The sequence below is a fragment of the Hirundo rustica genome, chromosome 12 (assembly GCF_015227805.2).
Source record: "Hirundo rustica isolate bHirRus1 chromosome 12, bHirRus1.pri.v3, whole genome shotgun sequence".
Taxonomy (NCBI): Eukaryota; Metazoa; Chordata; class Aves; order Passeriformes; family Hirundinidae; genus Hirundo; species Hirundo rustica.
Window position 1 is genome coordinate 7,598,060 of NC_053461.1, and position 19,546 is coordinate 7,617,605.

Here is a 19,546-nt window from a genome sequence, read left to right on the forward strand (position 1 = left end):
TTTCTCATAGAGCATTTGCCACTTTTTAGGCTGAATCCCTGTGGGATGTCACAGTCTTTGTTTCTTTTGAAGGAAAGAGCATCTCTTGTGGCCAGAGTTTGATCTGCTTTTCCCTCTGGACGCAGGAGCTCCAGAGGGATTTGCTCTCTGCTCCTCTGCTCCAGCAGCTCTGGAGCTGCTCACTTCCAGCACAGTTCTCCTTTGCCCCCACTTCCAGCAAGACTGGAATTCCAGGGATAATCAGAGCTGTGGGAGCTGCTCTGAGTGCTCTGCCCTGCTCTGCAGCTGTGGGAGGAGGGAAGGGGAAGGGGAAGGCTCCATGTGCTGATCCAGTTTCCCAGCTTTTTTCTGGGCCCCAGCAGACGGTGCATTTTCAGCTGACCCACGCTGCTCCTCACCGGTTTTGGGAGCTTCCAATCTTGTTAAAGAGCCTGTCTGTCAAAAGCCTCTCTGTGTGCAGCTTTTCCTCAGTGATGGTGAAGTTCTGGGATGTAACCAGCTGTATCTTATTCGGGGTGACAGCAATGAAACCCTTTAAGCCTCTGATGTAAATCAGATATGATCCTAATGTTATTTCTAAACAGAAACACTCCACAACTCCAGAGAGCAAGGTCTCACTTGATCTGATGCAAAACAAACACATCCCCTCTGTGTGTTTAGGAGTTGATGGCTGTTATTAGTCCTGAAATTGTTCCCTGTGTTCTCTCTTCCCTGGCTCCAACTTCATCTGCACAGCCACTGCCTCTCATTATCACTCAGGTTTGGTGTTTGCTTTAACGAAGGGACTTCAAGTGATCATTTATCCCAGGAAAACAGGAGAGGGATTTTATTGGATTGCAGCTGTGGGGTTTGGGTTCTCCACATCACCCTCATGTTAAAACCAGGACTTCAAGGGGTACCTTCAGCTCCAGTGGGAACACACCCACACTGGTTAAGCGGAATAAATTGCTTTGTTGCAGTACTTTTAAAGGAAAATGAACCTGCTCATTAATGTTCTGAGCTTGCCCTGAGGAGAAGAATCTCACAGTGGAAACTCACTTTTCCTTTTGTCTGATTTAAAATTGTTTGTATCACTTTAGGATATAAACGCTCCCACAATGACATTACAAAGCTACTGACTCGTTAAGCTCTGCAGAACTTTTATTCATTGATTGTACAGTGACCAGAGCTGCAACTTTGTGCCTGTTGGATCCATCCAATTTTGCTCAAAACATCCTTTCCCTGGATAAGTTGTCCCTTCTTTCCCCAGCTTAATTTATGCATTATCTAAGAATGGCACATTGTCTTGGTTTGAGAGACAGGTATCTGCTAGGGAGAGGCGGGGCCTCTCTAGGCATGGGGAATTCCAATCCCTTCCCTCCAAGTTATTATAATTTAGAAGATTTAAGAGGCTTTTCAGTCAGAGCTATGGGGAAAGGAATAACAGTTCTTTACTAGTAAATATAACAGGACAAACAAACAACTACAGCAATAATAATAATAATCAGAACCAAGAACCTCGAGGGGCTTTGTTTCACAAGTCCTGGGCAGTCTGATCCCTTGGGACCCCAAGACCACCAAGCTGGAACGGTAGAAAACTCCCAGGCTGGTGGATGGAACGGCGAGGGTCCCTGGCAGGCAGAGCAGGGGTGTTCCAGCAGGCAAAGTGAGCAGTGCTGAAGAGGCCGCGATGGCTGGATGGGGCTGAGCAGAGCAGGCGAGGAGCTCCAAATTCCTGGGCTCCAGCAGATGGTTATAGAATTCCCAGGACTGTATCTTCTGTTAACAGTGGACTCTTCACGCAGCTAGCAGTCGCCCGACCATCCTCTCCGATGCTGAGTGCAGGAGGAGGGCACACTCAGCTCCTGGAGCACTCAGCCTTTCCCTCCCCCAAACTTAAGTGATCTCCCACACTTCTTTTGTGTGGGTCAAGCACCCTCTAAGCCACAGTATTTAGTGTCTTAGAAACTTACAGAGGGGAAAAATTCTATAGGGAAAAAAATCGAAACCAAACCTAACCCCCAACACACATCTTGTCTTTAGAGCATTTATTCACACTAAAGTTTTAAATTTGAATAAATAACTGTCCAACGGGAGTAAGATAAATGCAAGTGATTCTATTTAGGCTGCAATTACTAAAATTATACAAGAGCGATTAATGAATTTAATGGGTGAGGTTCTTCTCTAGGAATTGTCTCCCTCTCTATTTAGGCTGATACAGCTGGGGATGAGGAGAGGCATTTCCCATTTATCTTTCCTTTTTTTTTTTTTTTTTTTTTTTTTTTTTTTTTTTTTTTTTTTTTTTAAGGCTGTGATTTGTAAAAGCTTTGCCAGACCCTCTTAACCTGCCGAGCCACCTGTGCAGATTTGCAGCCAGTATTTAGCAGGAAGGTGATTTCTCCTGGCTGGTTTGCTGAGGCTCTCCCTGTTCTCTGTCTCCAGGTGTGGGTGGATGCTGGCACCCAGATCTTCTTCTCCTATGCCATCTGCTTGGGGTGCCTGACAGCCCTGGGGAGTTACAACAACTACAACAACAACTGCTACAGGTAACACCTTCCACGCTGCAATCCTGCTCTTGGGGGGAAATTTGGGATAGCTCCCTTTTCCCTTTTTCCATGGATAACCATGAGCACACACGCGTGTTTTTGTAGGACAGAGATCTGTAATGTTTCTTGGAGCTGCTCCAGAGGAACTCAGCTACAAAATGAATCAATTTTCACTCATTTTGGTCAAATCTGAGCCTTCCACAGCCCCTCAGTACACACAGAGATACAAATTTCGTGTAAAAACACAGGATTTCAGGCAGGTATAATGGAATGTGTGTGCATTACTTAAGCTGCTTTTTAAAAGGTGCTAGCAGAAATTGTCATTAAAAGCCACCTCAGTTTGGTCTACGCTCTGACTGCCACTTTTCCCCATTTTTTGGGGAAACCAAAAAAACCCCAAACAAACAAACAAACAACAACAACAAAAACCCAACACCAAACACAACAAAACCCCAACAACAACAAAAAACCCCATTGGGAATGGGGAGCATTCTGTATTCCCAAGGAGGGAATTGCCAATGACTCCAGGAGGTTTTCATCTCTCCTGAGTCAATGCCCAAAGGGTATGGTTTACACAAAAATCCCCTCACTACATTACTGGCATGGGCAGCACTATGAGCACTACTCTTCTCTTCTGGAGTCCATGGTTACTGAATTCATTTTCCTAAAATTCCTACAGGGACAGTTTGGTTGTAGTGACTCCATCAAGATCTCCAGACAGAGAATTTAAATTTAATTTTTCTGTAAAGGAATTGCACAATCCAAAAGCAAAAGAACCCCAAACAAACCAACCCCAACTCCCGAAATTTATTTAAATTCTAAATTACTGTTTGACTTGGTGAGCTCAGGAGGTAGTTTTAGGAAATGCTCCTTCTTTCCATGTCTTAGCAAGACAAAATGTTTTGCTGCAGAAAGTGGTGGGAGTCCCCTACAACCTTGAGAGCTGTTGGTAATGAACCTTTTCCCTAATTAGCACAAGTGGTACTTTAGCAAAGGCACCACTCTTTTCCTCTCCTATTCAGTTTTATTTATATTTCTTTCTGTTGTATCCAACTAGAAACTGTCAATGCCTTGAGGAGTGCAGGAATGCTTTTCCTGAGGTTTTGTAACCCACTACGTAAAAGAGGAGTTTGGATTGATGGAATTTTCCTTCCTTCCTCCTGAGCCTGGAGCTCAGCTGGTAAAACTCTGCTCTGAAGCTCCAGGATGCTGCAGCCAAGCACCTTTTACTCCATCCTGGCCCCACAATTCCCTTCACAAAATGCTTCCCAAATTTCCCAGCTAGGAAATAGATGTGAATGTGTCCTGATGTGTGATTTTTAACAACTCTGAGGGAAGGACAGCAGTGAAGAGCAGAAAGTGGCTGAGCTGGGCAGGGCAAGATATAAACAGAGCTCTCATGTGCAAAGCACAATTTTGTATTCTAAAAGCACAAATTTGTATTCTAACCATCACCTTAAAAAAATAAAATCAAGCTGGGGGTTTTTCTCCTGTAATCCCCACAGTCTCATCCTAAAGTTGACATTTTCTCTTCTGTTTTATCCCATTTTTTTTCCCCGAAGGGAAAATTGCGGTGGAAAATTATGCAAGAGGTATTTCAGTGGGGAATGGGAAAGTCTGAACTGCACTTGGGCCTCGTGAATTTTCAGATTTAAGCCTGATTTAATTCATTAGTGTGGTAAATTAATTGCAGAAGTCACTTCATGTCTTTGAATAGGAAATTAGTTTTTATCATCCTTACGTATCTTTTGCTGAAAAACATAAAAAGCCACCACCTCCCTGGATGTCCCAGAGTTTGTGCCCCAAGTGATGCCTCTGAGAAGGTGAAAGCCCTGGCAGTGCCATCAGCAGGACACTGTTCCTCCACAGGAATTACAGACAGGTGTTCTGATGTTTCCTCTGAGATTTATCCTGCTCAGTACCCCAAATCCATTCCCAGGTACAAGTCCAGGGTCAGCTCCCCTGTTCCCAGTGTGGAGCAGGAGTTAAAGGAGTGATTTCACACGTGGACAGAACTTTTCAGACCTGAGGATTTGTCCTTTGTTGAGTTTCTTGTCTGGGAGGAAAAGAGAAATGGGAATTTCTCAGCCAGGTGTTGAGGAATCCATAAAGGCAAGGATGGGACTGGAGAGATGCCAGGGGCTCTGTGGGCTCAGAGAAGCTCCTTAAAGGAGGCAGGATGAATTTTCAGAAGTCTCCTGCCTGTCAGGCAGGGAGAGGAGAAGTGATGCACGTCTTGAATTATTCAGGTGATTGGCAGGAGTTTAATTTGGAAGAATGTGAAACTTTCATAAAAATTTGAAGTTCTCCTTTCACTCAAAATCAGTCTGGGCTTCAGTCAGGCTCTGATGTCCTCCTGCCAAGGGTGCATGTAAAAAAATCATGTTGTCCTTCTAATGGTTCCTGTGCATTTGTGTTTTAAAACCCACTGGTTTCACAACCAAAGGATCCGGATCTCACAACCAAAGGATCCGGATCTCCCTTCCAGTTTTTCTTCCCATAGCAGAAAAAAAAGCCACCCTGAACTGCAGGGATGAAAACCAGGAGCTGAGGGGTTGGTGGAATTCCTGCAAGGCCAAGGGAAGGGAAATTGGAGGTTATTTTTGTCTGAGGGTCCCCAGAGAAGCTGTGTTCAGTCTGTGACTGCGTCCCTCGGGATGAAGCCATTCAGCTGGGGTGGTGAGTCTCATAACCCGAAGGTCATGAATTCGATCCTCACATGGGGCACCATTAAAATGTGGAGGTTTTATCTTCTTCTCTTCGTGTTAGAGCCGGGACTGATACACGGGAGTCGCAGTTTTGTGTTTAGACTCTGGTTATTAATTCTTATCTATAGCTCAGTCTCACAAGTTGTGAGCTCTAACTAACAAGGTAGAAAATGGAGTACCTCTAACACTTTCCAAGGTCTTTAAAGTGCTAATTACCCAATAATGAGATGGCACCTCTATTTTTTATATTTTTAACCCAATAACTGACCACACAAGGTCTCCATTGTGGGCCATTTTCACCCAATTAGAAAAAAACCACCCCAAACCAAGAAGAAGAAGGTGAAGAAGAAGGACTTAGACAATGCCTGAAATCCTCCATATTGCCCCATATATATTGCTGTATACTAAAACCTTATATTCTAAGTTTTGCACCCTGTGATATTACACAATTCTATTCAAACTTCACACCCACGATCCCAGTGCTGTCACTCAATTTTGGAAACCTTCTCCACGGCCTCAGGTCAAAGGTAGTGCTTGCCTGAGGGTCAGTGCTTGTCAGCACAGTAGCCTGGAATTCTCTGGTGCTCGGGTGAGTCCCAGGGGTGGCAGAAGAGCTTTGGACAGATGTGGGAGACACTGCAGGGCTCATCAGTAAGGCAACAAGGTGCTGTAGGTGCTCATCTCACTTTGAGCTCCAAAAGCCGATGAGATGATGTTACAGGATAAAAACACTAAATGAAACAAACAGCAAAGCAGGGAGATTAAGGCAGAGAAGTTTTGAGGGAATAATTGCAAGGACTTTGAAGTAGGAATTGTCTCTGATTCTCAACAGCAAATCCATGACAAAGATGTGATCCTTTACTGAATTATTGAAGTTGTGAATTCAGAACCTGCTAGGTTTTACAGGGCCCTTTCTTCTTATTGAAATGAGAACTTGCACAAAAACTTGCTTCAGAGCCACAGTGGGTTGGGGATAAAGCAGATTAAGGGATGGGCTTGGTTGTAGTGACAAGGCTCCAGGCTTGCCTTGTGTTTCAGTGGGTTAGAACCCTAATTTGCCTCAGACATCTGGGTTAGATTAATACTTTCTCAAGTACACATCTGTCTCTCATGGCAAACAGTCTTCAAGGAGGGGCTGCCAGCATAAATCATGGCAACCTCATCATCTGTCACGCCTGGAGAGCTGTCAGAGCAGCATGAACAACAGTATTTCCCTGGGCTCTGGGGGAGATCACACCTTCCTGCAAGAGGATCTTCCCTTTCTCTAAAGTGATTTACTCTTGTGACGTTTCCAGTCTGGGCAGAGAATTCCTGCCTCACCTTGGCCTTGTCCTTGCTGCAGTCTGAAGTGTGGGATGTGTTTGTCTGAGACATCTCTGTCCCTGCACTGCCTTTGCCTCTTTTTAGACACTTTTTTAGGCATGCACACTCTTCTAGATTATGTGCAGCGCTTTTCATTCCCACAGCCTCTTAAATGTGTCCAGAAACCAAACTGCAGCTGTATTTTGCATGGATATATTTTGCCAACGTTCTTTAACAGGGATAGAAGGAGCTAAGATCAGACCACAGGATTTCCCCCTTCCCTCCCCCCCCCCGGAAAGAAATTTTACCATTTTTATAAGAGTTTATTAATGAGTTAATTCATATCTATTAGTATAACTATTATGGAGAAATTGTTCTTAACAATTATTATATGTTTTACACAGTTTGATACGGTTTTTTAAAGATTTTGCAGGAAAACAGCAAGTGGCTTGCAACAGGATTGCAAGTTAAAACACAGGCAAGGATATTCTGATGGTGTCCTCCTCCTGCACGTGCTAATTCCTGGTTGCTCTCAGGAATAATTTGAGTTGGGACCTTACTTTTAATGAACAACTTGCTTTCCATTCCTGCAGCCCAGGGTTCTGTCAGTCCTCTCGCTCGGCGGATGAAAGAAACCCCAGCTCTGGAGATCAACTGCAGTGTTTTTTATTTATATTTTCAGAGACTGCATCATGCTCTGCTGCTTGAACAGTGGCACAAGCTTTGTTGCTGGTTTTGCTATCTTTTCAGTTCTTGGATTTATGGCTTATGAACAAGGCGTGCCCATTGCAGAAGTTGCAGAATCAGGTAAGATCCAAAAGCAGATTTCTGAGTGCACAAAAAACCACCCAGAGGATGTGCTCAGGGTTCGCAGCCTGTGCCACAGCCTGTGGATGAGGTCACTCAATGGAACAGTTCTGAACTATTCTTGTGGCCATAGGTTTGTATGTGAAAAATGTGAATGTTGCTGTGCGTAGAACCAAATTCATGAATTCAAGGAGCCCCTGCTACACAGACTTACTGCAGCTGAGCCTGCAGAATGTCGTTTAGCAGAGATAAACTCAATTGTGAGTGTTAATCCTCATCTGCAGTCCACCTTCTTTCAATGAGACAGACTGCAGTCCACAGTTATTTGTTCCTTCTGGAAAAAAAAAGGGAAAAAAATAGAATATTAAAGAAAAGAAGCTGCAGCTGTTAAAATGAGAAACCAGACAGGCACACAGGCCCAGATTCATGAAAAATTAACCATCCACAACCACCATTGGAGCTGGGCATCTGATGGAAATTACTCCACAGCTTTATAGCTGTAACATCCTGGAGGCTGCCCAGAAAAACAAATCCCAAAGCAATGCTGAGCAGTTGAGGAGGAGAAATGACTCTCATGGAGTTAATCCCAGGAAAACAGCAAAACAAGCAGGGTTTCACTAATGCTCTCATGGAAAACATTTATCTTTTCCTAAATCCCTCAATACAACTGGCTTGCACTTCATTATAGGATCTTGTAAATGCTGCTGTAAATGAGGAAACAGCAACGTGTGACATGTCTGCACTGAAGTTATTGCAGCAGGAGCACGGAACTCTTTATTGGCTGGGACAGAGCCTTTGTGCCCCTGCTTTGAGAACAGCTGATAAATAAAAACAGAAAAACTTGAGCAAGGTGAGAAGGTATCTTAGCAGATCTGAGAAGTCATCAGTGCTGTTACAAAAATGTTGTGCTTTGAAGATGTCTCTGAATGTGTAGCCAATGTCACACAGCAGCAGCAGCAGCACCCCCCAGAAACACAGAGCAGGATGGGAAGCAATGTTTGCCTCACACCAGGTTAGGAAAAAAATAAAGACTCCGGGATATGTTCCTAAGTTATATAAGGCAATCAGAGGAGCACGGGCTATGATTTATTCAGGGATGTTTGCAGTGCTGCACATCCTCACAAAATAAGGGGAACATAAATCACTGGGATGTCTGAGCAGATGTTGAGCATCCTTTGGCCAGGATGCAGGCAGGGTTGTGCCATTTCTGATAAGCCTCATCACCACTTGTTTAGAATATGAGAGATGTAGAACTCATCAAGGTGTTCAGTCTCGGGTTCAGTTCCTCTCATCTGCCATGACACAAGGATCGGGTTGTGGCAGGCTGACCCTGACCAGCAGCTGAGCACCCACACTGCTCTCACTCCCTCAGCTTCCACAGTGGGAAGGCGAAGGGAGCAGGCAGAGGAAAAGTGGAAAAATGGGTGTGTCCAGATAAAAGAGTCTGAGAAGCGATGCTGAGTGAGCCTGCACAGCCAAAGCCACCCTTTTGGTGTCAGCAGTGCTGCTGTCCCTCATCTCAGGCTGCTCTGGAGGGGCTGAACTCCATCTCAAACCCCCCCACAAGTACAAACTTTGCGTTTCTTTATTCTTTTTCAGGACCAGGACTTGCATTCATTGCTTACCCTAAAGCTGTCACCATGATGCCTCTGTCTCCTTTGTGGGCAGCTCTGTTCTTCATGATGCTCATCTTCCTGGGCTTGGACAGCCAGGTATGAAACAAACCCCACTTCCATGAATTTTTAGCCTCCCCCACAGGTGGAAATCACACCTAAACAGCATCAGCCTGATGAAAGACTGAACCCTAACTTAATTCTCTGCTGCTTTAAATCTCAGTTGTGATGCTGGATAATATTCCTTCACGATTCACTGCAAAGTCTAGTTCAGCCTGACTCCAGCTTTCACTATTAATGTGGAAATCAGTCTGAACTTCAACGGGGCTGATTAAAATTCACGCTTCAGTAAAACACCAGCCCATTTTTAAAGCACTTTGCAGTGAATTTTGAAGCTGAATATCAGGTAGTAATAATGTAATTTTCTACGGTGTATTTTTGCTGCAGAATACCAGAGCAAGGCATGTGTAGTCATATCCTGCAGCAAAGGGGCAGGACAGAAGTCACTGTCCCTGTGTGACCGTAAAAATTGCAAAAACTGCTTGAAGGAAAAATGTGAAGTGCCTGGGATTTTTAGCATGCAGCTCAGCTCTTGGCATGACTGGGTTCAGAAAGTTCATGATTCCAAAGCTCAGCAGTGCTTGTTCTGCATGACATTTCCAATCATTAAACTTAATGCTTTAATAACTGATCTTTTTAATGATCTAACGGGTTCTTAAAAGTCTTTATGTTTTTTCTAAGTGAATGGTTCCTCAATTCTTATTCCAGTGTCTATTTTGAGGCTTGTTTTAGAAACCTTGCTCCAGAGCCCTGAGTCAGAAGCTCAGGCCTTTTGCATTTTTTGCTGTTTAAAGATACTGAACATGTTCATGCCCTCCTTTGTTAGAAGTACCTGGCTTGGGAACTCAACAGCTTTGGGGGATGGAGAGAACTTCTGGTAAATGGAGAGAACTTCCCACAAAGTTCCTCCTTTAGTAGGTTGGAGGATGCATGGCAAAATTGGCAAAAGTGCCTGGAGTGACACAATCCCATGAAGGGTTTTTGTACATTATTTAATTCCCATTCAAGCCAAGTTTGAAAGATTTAATTTTCATTTAATCCACCTGCCTCAGGGCAAAGGCAGTCTGGGATAATATTAGAGAATCCAACTGTGTGAATTTGGTGGAAATCCATGACCTTGGACTTTTTCATTGGGAGATGTTCCTCTCAGTTTGAGCTTGTGCTCATGCAGCATCCCCAGGGATCACCCCCACTCTGGGATGAAAACACGGGAGAATATTTGAGGCATTAGGTGGCAAATCCCAGTCCTGGCAGCAGAGGAGACAGCTTTCAGCGCACCTCTGCTGTCCTTTGTTGCAGTTTGTGTGTGTGGAAAGCATCGTGACAGCCGTGGTGGACATGTACCCCAAGGTGTTCCGCAGGGGCTACAGGAGGGAGCTGCTCATCCTTGGCCTCTCTGTCGTGTCCTACTTCCTGGGCCTCATCATGCTAACTGAGGTAAGAGCTCCGAGGAAAACAATTTGTGGTCATAACCACAGCAGATAAAGCACAAGAATCTTTGCCACAGAGAAACTTCCCCATCAGGAACGTGACAACAAAAGGTTTGAGAGATTATTCTCCTGTCCTGTGTGGCATCTGAAATGGGAAAACTAGCCTTGTGTTATCAGCTGAACTCAGGGAATGTTTTAATCAAAAATACACGGCACAGACAAGGAAATTCCATCTGCTTTGCACCAGCCAACCACACACCCTGGTCACAGCTTCTGCCTGCTTACCCTGGGCAGGAACGACCACATTTTGGATAGAAAGAACAATGAAGAAGATGAAGTAAAGTGAGAAGAGAAAATTAAACCATCTCTGGTTTCCATATCACCAACCGTGTCAATCAGTGCAGCCAGTCTCTGAGCAGAAATTTTTGTGTCCCTTCCAACTTGGAATAATCTGGAACTTGGAACATTAATATTTAATTATTTTAATGAATTAATTAAACTATTATTTTATTCAATTTAATGAAATAATGCAGTGAACAGAAAATTTATATACTTATATACTTCATATTTACCTGTATATCATTCTTCTTCTCTGGCAAATAAATCATCTTTGCTATGTAAAATGGGAAATGGTGGAATAACCCTTCCACAGTGCACGTGTTGAGCAGAGCACTGAGAGATATTATCAAGATACACAGGCTAAAAGTAATATAAACATGAAGAGGATATTCTTCCAATCTACAGGAATTTCCTTGCAGGAGTTTTGTTGTCCTTAACCTTGTACTGTCTTAGTTGGTTGATTTCTAAATTTGCATTTTGCTCGGGTATTTTCTGAGCCACACCACGATGACTTTTCAGTAGAAATTTAATTTTCTTCCTACTTTGAGGATTCTCTTCCATCTGCAGAAAGTTGTCTGAGATGTAATGGATCACATGAGCCCCCCAAAATACGATTAAATTCCAACTGAGAGGCTCATCTCAAGCCCCTCTTTCCTTCCTTAAAATTTCTTTCCATTGAAATGCTCTCCTCCTCCTCCTCCCTATTTCAATATTAAATGCAGATGTGCTAAATAAAAGTGTAATATTATCCATATAATTTTAATTATTTCAACCGTAATGTTATTGATTAGATTATTCTTATTTCTTTTTCTTTGTGACAAATAAGAAATACTTCTTTTTTTAAGTCATGTGACTTAAAGTCTGTGAGCTGCATTCACTCTTTTTAGGTCACTTGACTCATTTTGTAGTCCCTAAACCATCAGAATGGGGTTTTGGTAGCTACAGATTTTACCTTCTTTCTCCACATTTTAATTCATTATTTTACATATTAATAACACAGATGCAGAACCAGGATCTGGAGGTCAGAAGCACCTGGGAATATCTACAGCTTGATGTGATAGCAAACAGAGGGAAAAGCAGGGAGGTGGGAGAAGATTTTTGAAAAAAAAAAAAAAAAATCAAATTTACTTCCTTCCACTCCATATTTACCTCCCTACGGGAAGTACAGAGTAAAAAAAAAAAACCCAAGAAATGAATATTCTTTGTTCAAGAAGAAACCAATTTGAGCAGGAAGCTTGCCAGGGAGCCAGCAGCTTGATGGTGTAATTAAAACAGATTTGCTACGAAATATTCCCAGTGGTGCCAACCCAGTATTTTTTCCCCCTTTCCTGTTTTCTCTTCCAGGGTGGGATGTATGTCTTTCAGCTCTTTGACTCCTATGCAGCCAGTGGGATGTGCCTGCTCTTTGTTGCCATATTCGAGTGTGTCTGCATAGGCTGGGTGTACGGTGAGTGATAAAATTTGCTCTGTTTTCCTTATCAACGTTTTCTGTTTGCATAAAAGCAAAGTGAGAACCTTCTACCTTTATGGAATGGGACCCTCCACATTCCCATGCCCCCCAAAATGTCATAAATGCCTTTTTCTCCACATAGATGCACACTCTGGATAATTTCAGATTGTAAAACAATGTAGAACTGCAGATCTCACGTGCCCAGCTATCCTTGGGCTCACACATGAGCTTGTAGCACCTAAATATATTTATATATAAAATAGATTCACTGGGTTGTTTAGATAGATTCATCAGGTTGTTTACAACCTGATCCCACAACTAAGAGAATAAACCAACTAAGCAGAATATATTAGGGTTAGGCTTGCTTTGAAGGAAACTCAAGGTGTGGAGGAAAAAGGCGAGTAGGACTAAATGGAATGTTAATATCTCTGTGACAGGTTGTGCCACACTAATCAAATCTCCCTCTCTGATAAGAGATTTGCTGATGTGATATGAACTGAATGAAGTTGAACAGCAGTTTTTAGAGCACAGTAATTTTCTATCAACCCCTGCCACGAGCATAGGGCAGATGGCAGGGAGGAGTTTTCCAGGGAAAGAGGAGAAGCTTCAGCCTTCCCAGCTCTCTCTGTGCTTTCTCTTCACTACTTTAAATCCTGAGCTGGACAACCCCTTCCATGTGCACTCTACACCTGCTTTCCCATTGTTTTTTTGGGCAGGCAGCAATCGCTTTTATGAGAACATTGAAGACATGATTGGGTACAAGCCTGTGTCGTTGATTAAGTGGTGCTGGATGGTCCTGACGCCAGGTATTTGTGCAGTAAGTATAGAATGTCCAAATAATTTGTTTTAGGTACAAACAGGGGTTTCTGAACTTTTTTTTTACATATTTTGCTGCTGCTAAGAGTTGAGAAAAAAGCCTATTGATCTGTAGCACGTATTTCAAATAAAAGCCCCCTCTGTAGGATCTGTAAAAGTTGATAAATACTCTGTGAAAAGTCTTAGTGTGTACAATCATAGGAACCAAAATAATGCCAGGGCCCTAAATGAACATTTGCCAGAAGGAGAGATATTTTTTTTTCCCTGTAGTTAGTGCACCTTGTGTGCCAACACACAGCTTGAGCTCCTCCAGACTTGTGCTGGGTCTTTTGCTGCTTTCTCCTCTCTCTTTGGAGGGAGTGGACATTTTCCAGAGGAGACAAGGCAGTGTCTCAGGGACAAAGTTCCAAAAGCAGCATGATCTGATTGCCCTTAAAATTGAGGATTAGATGCCAACGTCCTTTCCAGCTGTGTAATACTCCGATGATGGCAACTGCAAACCACAGGAGCTGGGGTACCTCCAGATCCAGGTTCCCATTTACAAACCTAGGAAAATTTCTGACTCATTTGCACCAAATCTGAAATGACCTCTATACCACCTGCACTGGTGCACTCGTTTCACCACTTTGGAGAAAATTACATAGTAGCCTTTCTCTATTTTCTACATCGATATCATCCAAGCTGCTCGATTAGAAATTTAGACCGAATTTTTTTTTTTAGGGTTTTTGGCAGGATGAAAGCACTGGCCTGCGAAACTGCAGGTACACACGGTGGATTAAAGCAACTTCAAAAATTTTGGCTTTCCTTTTTCATCCTGACAGGCTGGAGAAAACCCAGCTCATGTTACTTAATCACAGCTTGTTCACTGTAGCAAAACTTTATCTTTCCTGCCCAGGTGCCGTTTGCCATCAAAGTGCAGGGTTTATTGTCATCAAGAGGTAAATAGGATTAAACTTGAAAGGTGGCTCGTTTCTGCAGGAGCCTCTGAGATGTGTTATTTAAGCTGTACAGCAAAGGGGATGTTGCTGGTGGGTTTTTTTCTCTGAGTGAAGGTCTTCCCTCTGCTCTCCCTCCTCGGGGAGCCTGGCCTGGCCTAAACACTCAGCCAAATCCTTGTTCCACATGCAGGGCTTTCCCAAATACCTCTGATAATATCCCTGCTTCTTTCAGGGAATCTTCATCTTTTTCCTGGTGAAATACAAGCCCCTGAAATACAACAACGTGTACATCTACCCTGACTGGGGCTATGGCATCGGGTGGATGATGGCTCTCTCCTCCATGGTCTGCATCCCACTGTGGATCTGCATCAAGCTCTGGAAGACTGAAGGCACCTTCATGGAGGTGAGAGACTTCTGCAGATGAGTGATGTTGGAAAAAGAGCTGGGAAAGGGGAGGGAGTCCTCACCTGCATCCTTTAATCACGACAGCAGTGCCACAGCCCTGTTTTTCCTGGGTTAGGGCTCTCAGTTGCCGCTGGAAAGGGAATTCTGAACTTTCTCTGGTTTATTCTGAATTCCTCTTGGGTTTTTTTGCTGCCAGTGGTAAACTAACCAAAACTATTGATTTAAGGTGCTCTGTCCCAGCACAGTTTGTGGCTTAAAATGTCTGTAACATCACCCAAATCCCTCAAGGTTTGTACCAGTCCCTCCCTCAGGCCAGCTGCCTTGTTCCATGGTTTTCCTTTGTGCCGCCAGGATTTGCTCCAGGAGTTGGGTTACCCACATTCCCATTTTCTGGACATTTTTCCTAATTTCAGTTCTCTAAATGAGAAACTCAGGAAAATAAAGAGATCCAGTGGAATTTTCTGACGCTTGGTGCCAGGTTAGCTCAGGTCCAGGCCGAGGTTATTATCAAATTTAAACTTGGAAGGTTGCTCATTTCTGTGGCAGCTCCAAAGAAAGGCAGAGAAGGAAGCAGTAGTGGAAGAAACAAAAATACAAACCTTATTCAGCCATTTGGGATGTCAACATTGCAGAAAAGCCTCGTTTTGTCCATACTGCAAAGACTCCATTCAGCTGATTGAACACAGCCTGGAGACTGCCTGGGAAACATTTACTGGGTGTATTAACTAAAAGTGAGTCATCCTTGATTGATTTGTCTCAGAGAGTCAGAAAAGGAAGTCTGCGCAAATCTAAACATTAAATATTTCCTCAATGCGCCAGCCCTACCTGTCCCTGCAGGTGAGCATACTTTGCTTGAGCTGCAGCACTGCAGACAGGTCGTTATCTCTTCCCTGCCAGGATGACAAGAGGATTGTTTTAATCACGGCTGGGAGCTTCTTGGGAAGCCAACTTCCTGCTGTGAGCAGCAACCTTGCTGTGGATGTTATTGCTAGAAAAGAGAAAGTATATTTTACTTTATCACAGCTCAATACCCCTCGGCTGTCTCTGGTTTATTTGCCTTTTTTTTAAATTGATGATAAAATAAGAAACAAAATGTGCCTGTAGAACAGACACAGTGCTGAGTGTCTTCATGAAAGGGGGTGTTTAAATCAGCATAAAAATTCACTTTGGTTTGAGCTTTACCTTCTTCGGTCTGGTGGGATTTATCCAGAATTGTGCAGCCTGCAGGTCTGAGGATGAGCCCACAACAGGGAAATAAATGAGAAGCAGACATGCAGGAGAAAACCTTTTATAATCGATCTGTTAAAGAGAGGTGTGCCTGTGATTAAGAAAAATGTAACGATTTCCAATTTCTCCAATTTTCTAGAAATTCAGGAAGTTGATTACACCTAGCTCAGACCTGAAAATGCGGGGCAAGCTCGGAGGAGGAGCCTACATTGCAGCAATAAATGACTGTGATGCCAAACTGAAAGGAGATGGCACCATTTCCACCATCACAGAAAAGGAGACACATTTCTGAAAGAACTTTTTCTCTGTTTGCTTTATTTTTGGTTTTTTGGGGTGGTTTTGTTTGTTTGTTTGTTTGGTTTTTTTTTTTTTTTGTATAAAGAAATAAATAAATTCACTTAATTATAGAGGCTGGCTTGTTTTGCACAGAAATTTATTAACCAGTTAATTTTAAAATGAAAATTGTATACTTGTTTAAAAAGTGATTTTTTAAAATTACTCTATCTGTAATGATTCTGTAAAAGCAAAAGAAATAGTATTATATGGTCTGTTAGTGATCACTTCTTGTAAAATGGTGATTCCGGTCTATGTTTTTGGTTTTTTTTAGACTTTAGAGGGACCTGTATAATGTGCTGTAAAACTTTTCTACTTTGATTTGTGGCAGGTGTAATGTTGTATAGACCTTCTAACCTGTAAGCATTTCAGACCATTTCAGCTGTCCGTGCGTGTATATAAAGGGGACCAGCCTGTCCCGTGGTTTGCTTGGGAAGAAATCTCCTTTCAGGGCGGGTTTGGTGACGTCGATGGCACCTCAGCTGCTCCCACCTCCTTCCCTCCACCCTCCACTGGCTTCAGAAGGGCTGGAAATGTGGAATGGGCCCATCCTGAGCCACTGTTTCCCTTGAGATTGGATAGAGTCTGGTTCTGAAGGGCTCTGAATTTTGCTGCTGTAAGTTCCTGGTCTCTGAGGGGATGTGCTCCTCGGGAGACGTCCCAAACCTTTCTGTTTTCCTCCGTGGGTGGCTGCCTCCTGAATTTTGGCCGGCACTTCCCACTCCCTGGAGTGACCCTGTTTGCCTGTTCTCCCACAACAGGAGATTGGGGTTATTTCACGGAGCTGGAGATATTCTGAGGGGAAAGGAGCAGGTTTAAGGCTCTCTCTGTCTGTACAACTCGTTCTCCTCCAAAGGAATCCGGGATCCCACACTGCCGATGCGTAGCACTACACAGCTCCTCTGCTGGCACAGGGTGGGGCTTTGGGGTGTCCTGTGCAGTGCCAAGTGTTGGACTGGATGATCCTTCCAACTCAAGGCCTTCTGATTCTTCTTCAAGGTCCTCTCCAGGTCCCCTCAGATCAGGCACTGATTTCTCTGCTGGGGATGGGATTGAGGCTTGTACTGAAGGAATTTCTTTGGCAGAAGGTTGAGGTAATGCCCTTTATCTCTGCAGGAGTCCCAGGAGGTCATTTCTATGTGGTGCAGGGGTATTGTGACCCCTCGGTGTCACAGAGGGAGCAGTGCTGGGTTTGTCACTTCAAGCCTTGGATTGACTCCCTGGGTTTAAGGCTGATTTTGCACGTGGATGCAGCTGCTGGATGGTTGTTCCAGGAGGTGTGCAGATGCCCTAGTATCAAAACCCCTGCCTTAGGATGTGGATTTTTTTTACCTGATAATATTCCAAACACTGCTGTTTGTTCTGAACAATTCTTTTCTTGGCCTGATTTTGTTACCTGATTGTTGTGTGAGAAACCTGTGGAGGATCAGCATCGTGCACTGCACAGGATTTGGGGGGAGAGACAAGAGACAGCCCAGAAGAAATGAATGCCATAAAACCTGCTGCCTTCTCTGCAACTCCTACCCACTGGAGCTCAGACACAGCACCGGAGTTGTTAGGAACAGAAATGGCTCCTGACCTTCTCCCGAGGAAATATATCCCAAGAATTCACTACATATCTCTTAATATTGGCTTGAATTGTACCTGCAGACAGCACTTCACTGAGCTCTTGCTGTTACTTCTTAAAAAAAAAGCATTTTTATGGAACTGCCTTGTCTCACTTCATTAAATCTAATAGAGCCATTTCATTTTTACTTTATCTTATTTGTAGGGGTTTATTTTGTGTGCGCCAAGGTGGAAGCCTAGCAGAGGACTTCAAACCCTAAGTCCTGTAAGTTTGCATGTCTCCACTGCGAGGTGCTTGGGACAGGACATTTGGATGAAACCTGGATTTAGGAAGGCACAGAGCCATCATTCTCCCTCAGAGGGAGCCAAAAAGTTCCGTGGGAAAACAGTATTGGGAGAGAAATGTTCCCAGAATTGAAACCACAGATTGAATTATAGACAGTGAAGAAACTGAATTGACACTGACACTCCAAAATCTCGGAATTCACATATTTGGAAGTCCCAACAGGTCAGGACTATTTCAGGAAATACCAAAGGAAAAAAAAAAAAAGGTATTTCCTAAGATATCAGGAAATTTAGGAGATTTATTTCCTAAAATATCAGGAAATGTTCCCAAGCTGCAGAACCAAGGCCCCAAAGCTTTGGGATGGGTTATGGCCCCTCCTGGGGAGAATGTGAAGATATTTTCTGATCAGTGGAGAGAGAGGCACCTTTAGGTTGTGCTTGGCCTGGGTTTCAGGGTCATTCCCTCAGCAATCTGGATTCTGAGGAAGTGCCAAGAAGTGCAGGCCCTGCTCTTGGGGCCATCCATGGGCACAAAGTGACCCCACAAGGCCAGGGCAGCCCTTGGTGACCCCTTGGTGTTTTTGGCACCCCAGATGGGTCAGGAAATGCCTTGGAGCGTCTCCCTAGGACAGAGGCTGGGCAAGGTTCAGAGAATAAAGTGGGGATTTATTGAAGGCCTTCACCAGGCTCACCTTGGGCAGTCAGAGCCTCCCAGGGGCTGCACTCAGCACGGACAATGGTCACGGGTTTTTCAGACAATTATCAGTTTGGTCCATTTACATATCAGGGGTTAATCCTCCAATTACAGCTGCAGGTAAAGAAGTCATTTACCCCCAGTTCTCCTCTCAATTCACTTTTGTTTCTAGTTTTCGGGGCTGGAGGCAGTGAGGTGTCCTTGAGTTCCAGGCCCAGAGGGATTGTTTTCTCTGACCAAAACCTGAAGACAGTTAAATAACTCTTTATATGGAGTTTAGAGTTATGCACTAATGCAGTGCAGGAATTGAAAAATATAAAAGCTGAAATGCTAAGGCATCATTGGGATCAGGATAAACTCTGCTGTAGGAGAAAAAAAAATGTTCCCTGTGGCTTGTCTGAGTCCTTTGGAGCTGTGTCCTTGTCCCAGCCTCTCCAGGAAGGCTCGTGCTGCTATGAATATTTCACCCGTGCTTTATGCAGGGCTTGCTGTGGTCTAAGGCATCCCTGGTGTTACTGATGTGCTGTGCTCTGTGTGCTCCTAATATCTGACTTGTTTAACATTTTACTGATTTAAAAAAAAAAAAAGAAAAGAAAAAAAATTGTGGGTTTTTTTTTTTTTTTTTTCCTTTATGTGGGGAGGGAAGTGGGAGGGTAAATTTCCTAATTGTGCTTGGGTTTTTTTGAAACTATGTGAGGGGGAAATGTAAAAAAACCCAGCTCTGTGGTGATGATTTTTTTATGCAGTGGGAACCAACTGCCCTTTTACGAAATATTTGCAGAATTATTAAAAATAATACAATAAAAATGAACGACCACTAAGATTTGTGTAACATTTTACACAAAGAAAGATTCTGTTTGGTTTTGAAGGGCACAAGATTTCATCTACTTACTTTGTTCTCAAAAATTAAAGGAAACGGGCAAACCCCATTCTGTGTATTTTAGTTTATATCGATGTACTTCACATGACGCCCCCCTCACGACTTAAATAATCACAGCTTCCCTGGTAGAGCAGACAAATGTCCCTTGATGTGAAGTGAGGGACTGAG

General features: G+C 43.5%; 1 protein-coding gene across 1 annotated transcript in view; it reads left to right on the forward strand.

Annotated features, from left to right (window-relative positions):
• Nucleotides 1-17,701, forward strand: part of SLC6A11 (solute carrier family 6 member 11) — an 87,785-nt gene extending 70,084 nt beyond the window's left edge. The window contains exons 8-15 of the mRNA XM_040076370.2: nucleotides 2,422-2,525; nucleotides 7,218-7,342; nucleotides 8,942-9,054; nucleotides 10,315-10,452; nucleotides 12,129-12,231; nucleotides 12,951-13,051; nucleotides 14,221-14,391; nucleotides 15,760-17,701. Of these exons, the coding sequence (XP_039932304.1) occupies nucleotides 2,422-2,525; nucleotides 7,218-7,342; nucleotides 8,942-9,054; nucleotides 10,315-10,452; nucleotides 12,129-12,231; nucleotides 12,951-13,051; nucleotides 14,221-14,391; nucleotides 15,760-15,912 (1,008 nt within the window). The 3' untranslated portion in view covers nucleotides 15,913-17,701. The remainder of the gene's footprint in view (nucleotides 1-2,421; nucleotides 2,526-7,217; nucleotides 7,343-8,941; nucleotides 9,055-10,314; nucleotides 10,453-12,128; nucleotides 12,232-12,950; nucleotides 13,052-14,220; nucleotides 14,392-15,759) is intronic.
• Nucleotides 17,702-19,546: the final 1,845 nt, after the last annotated feature.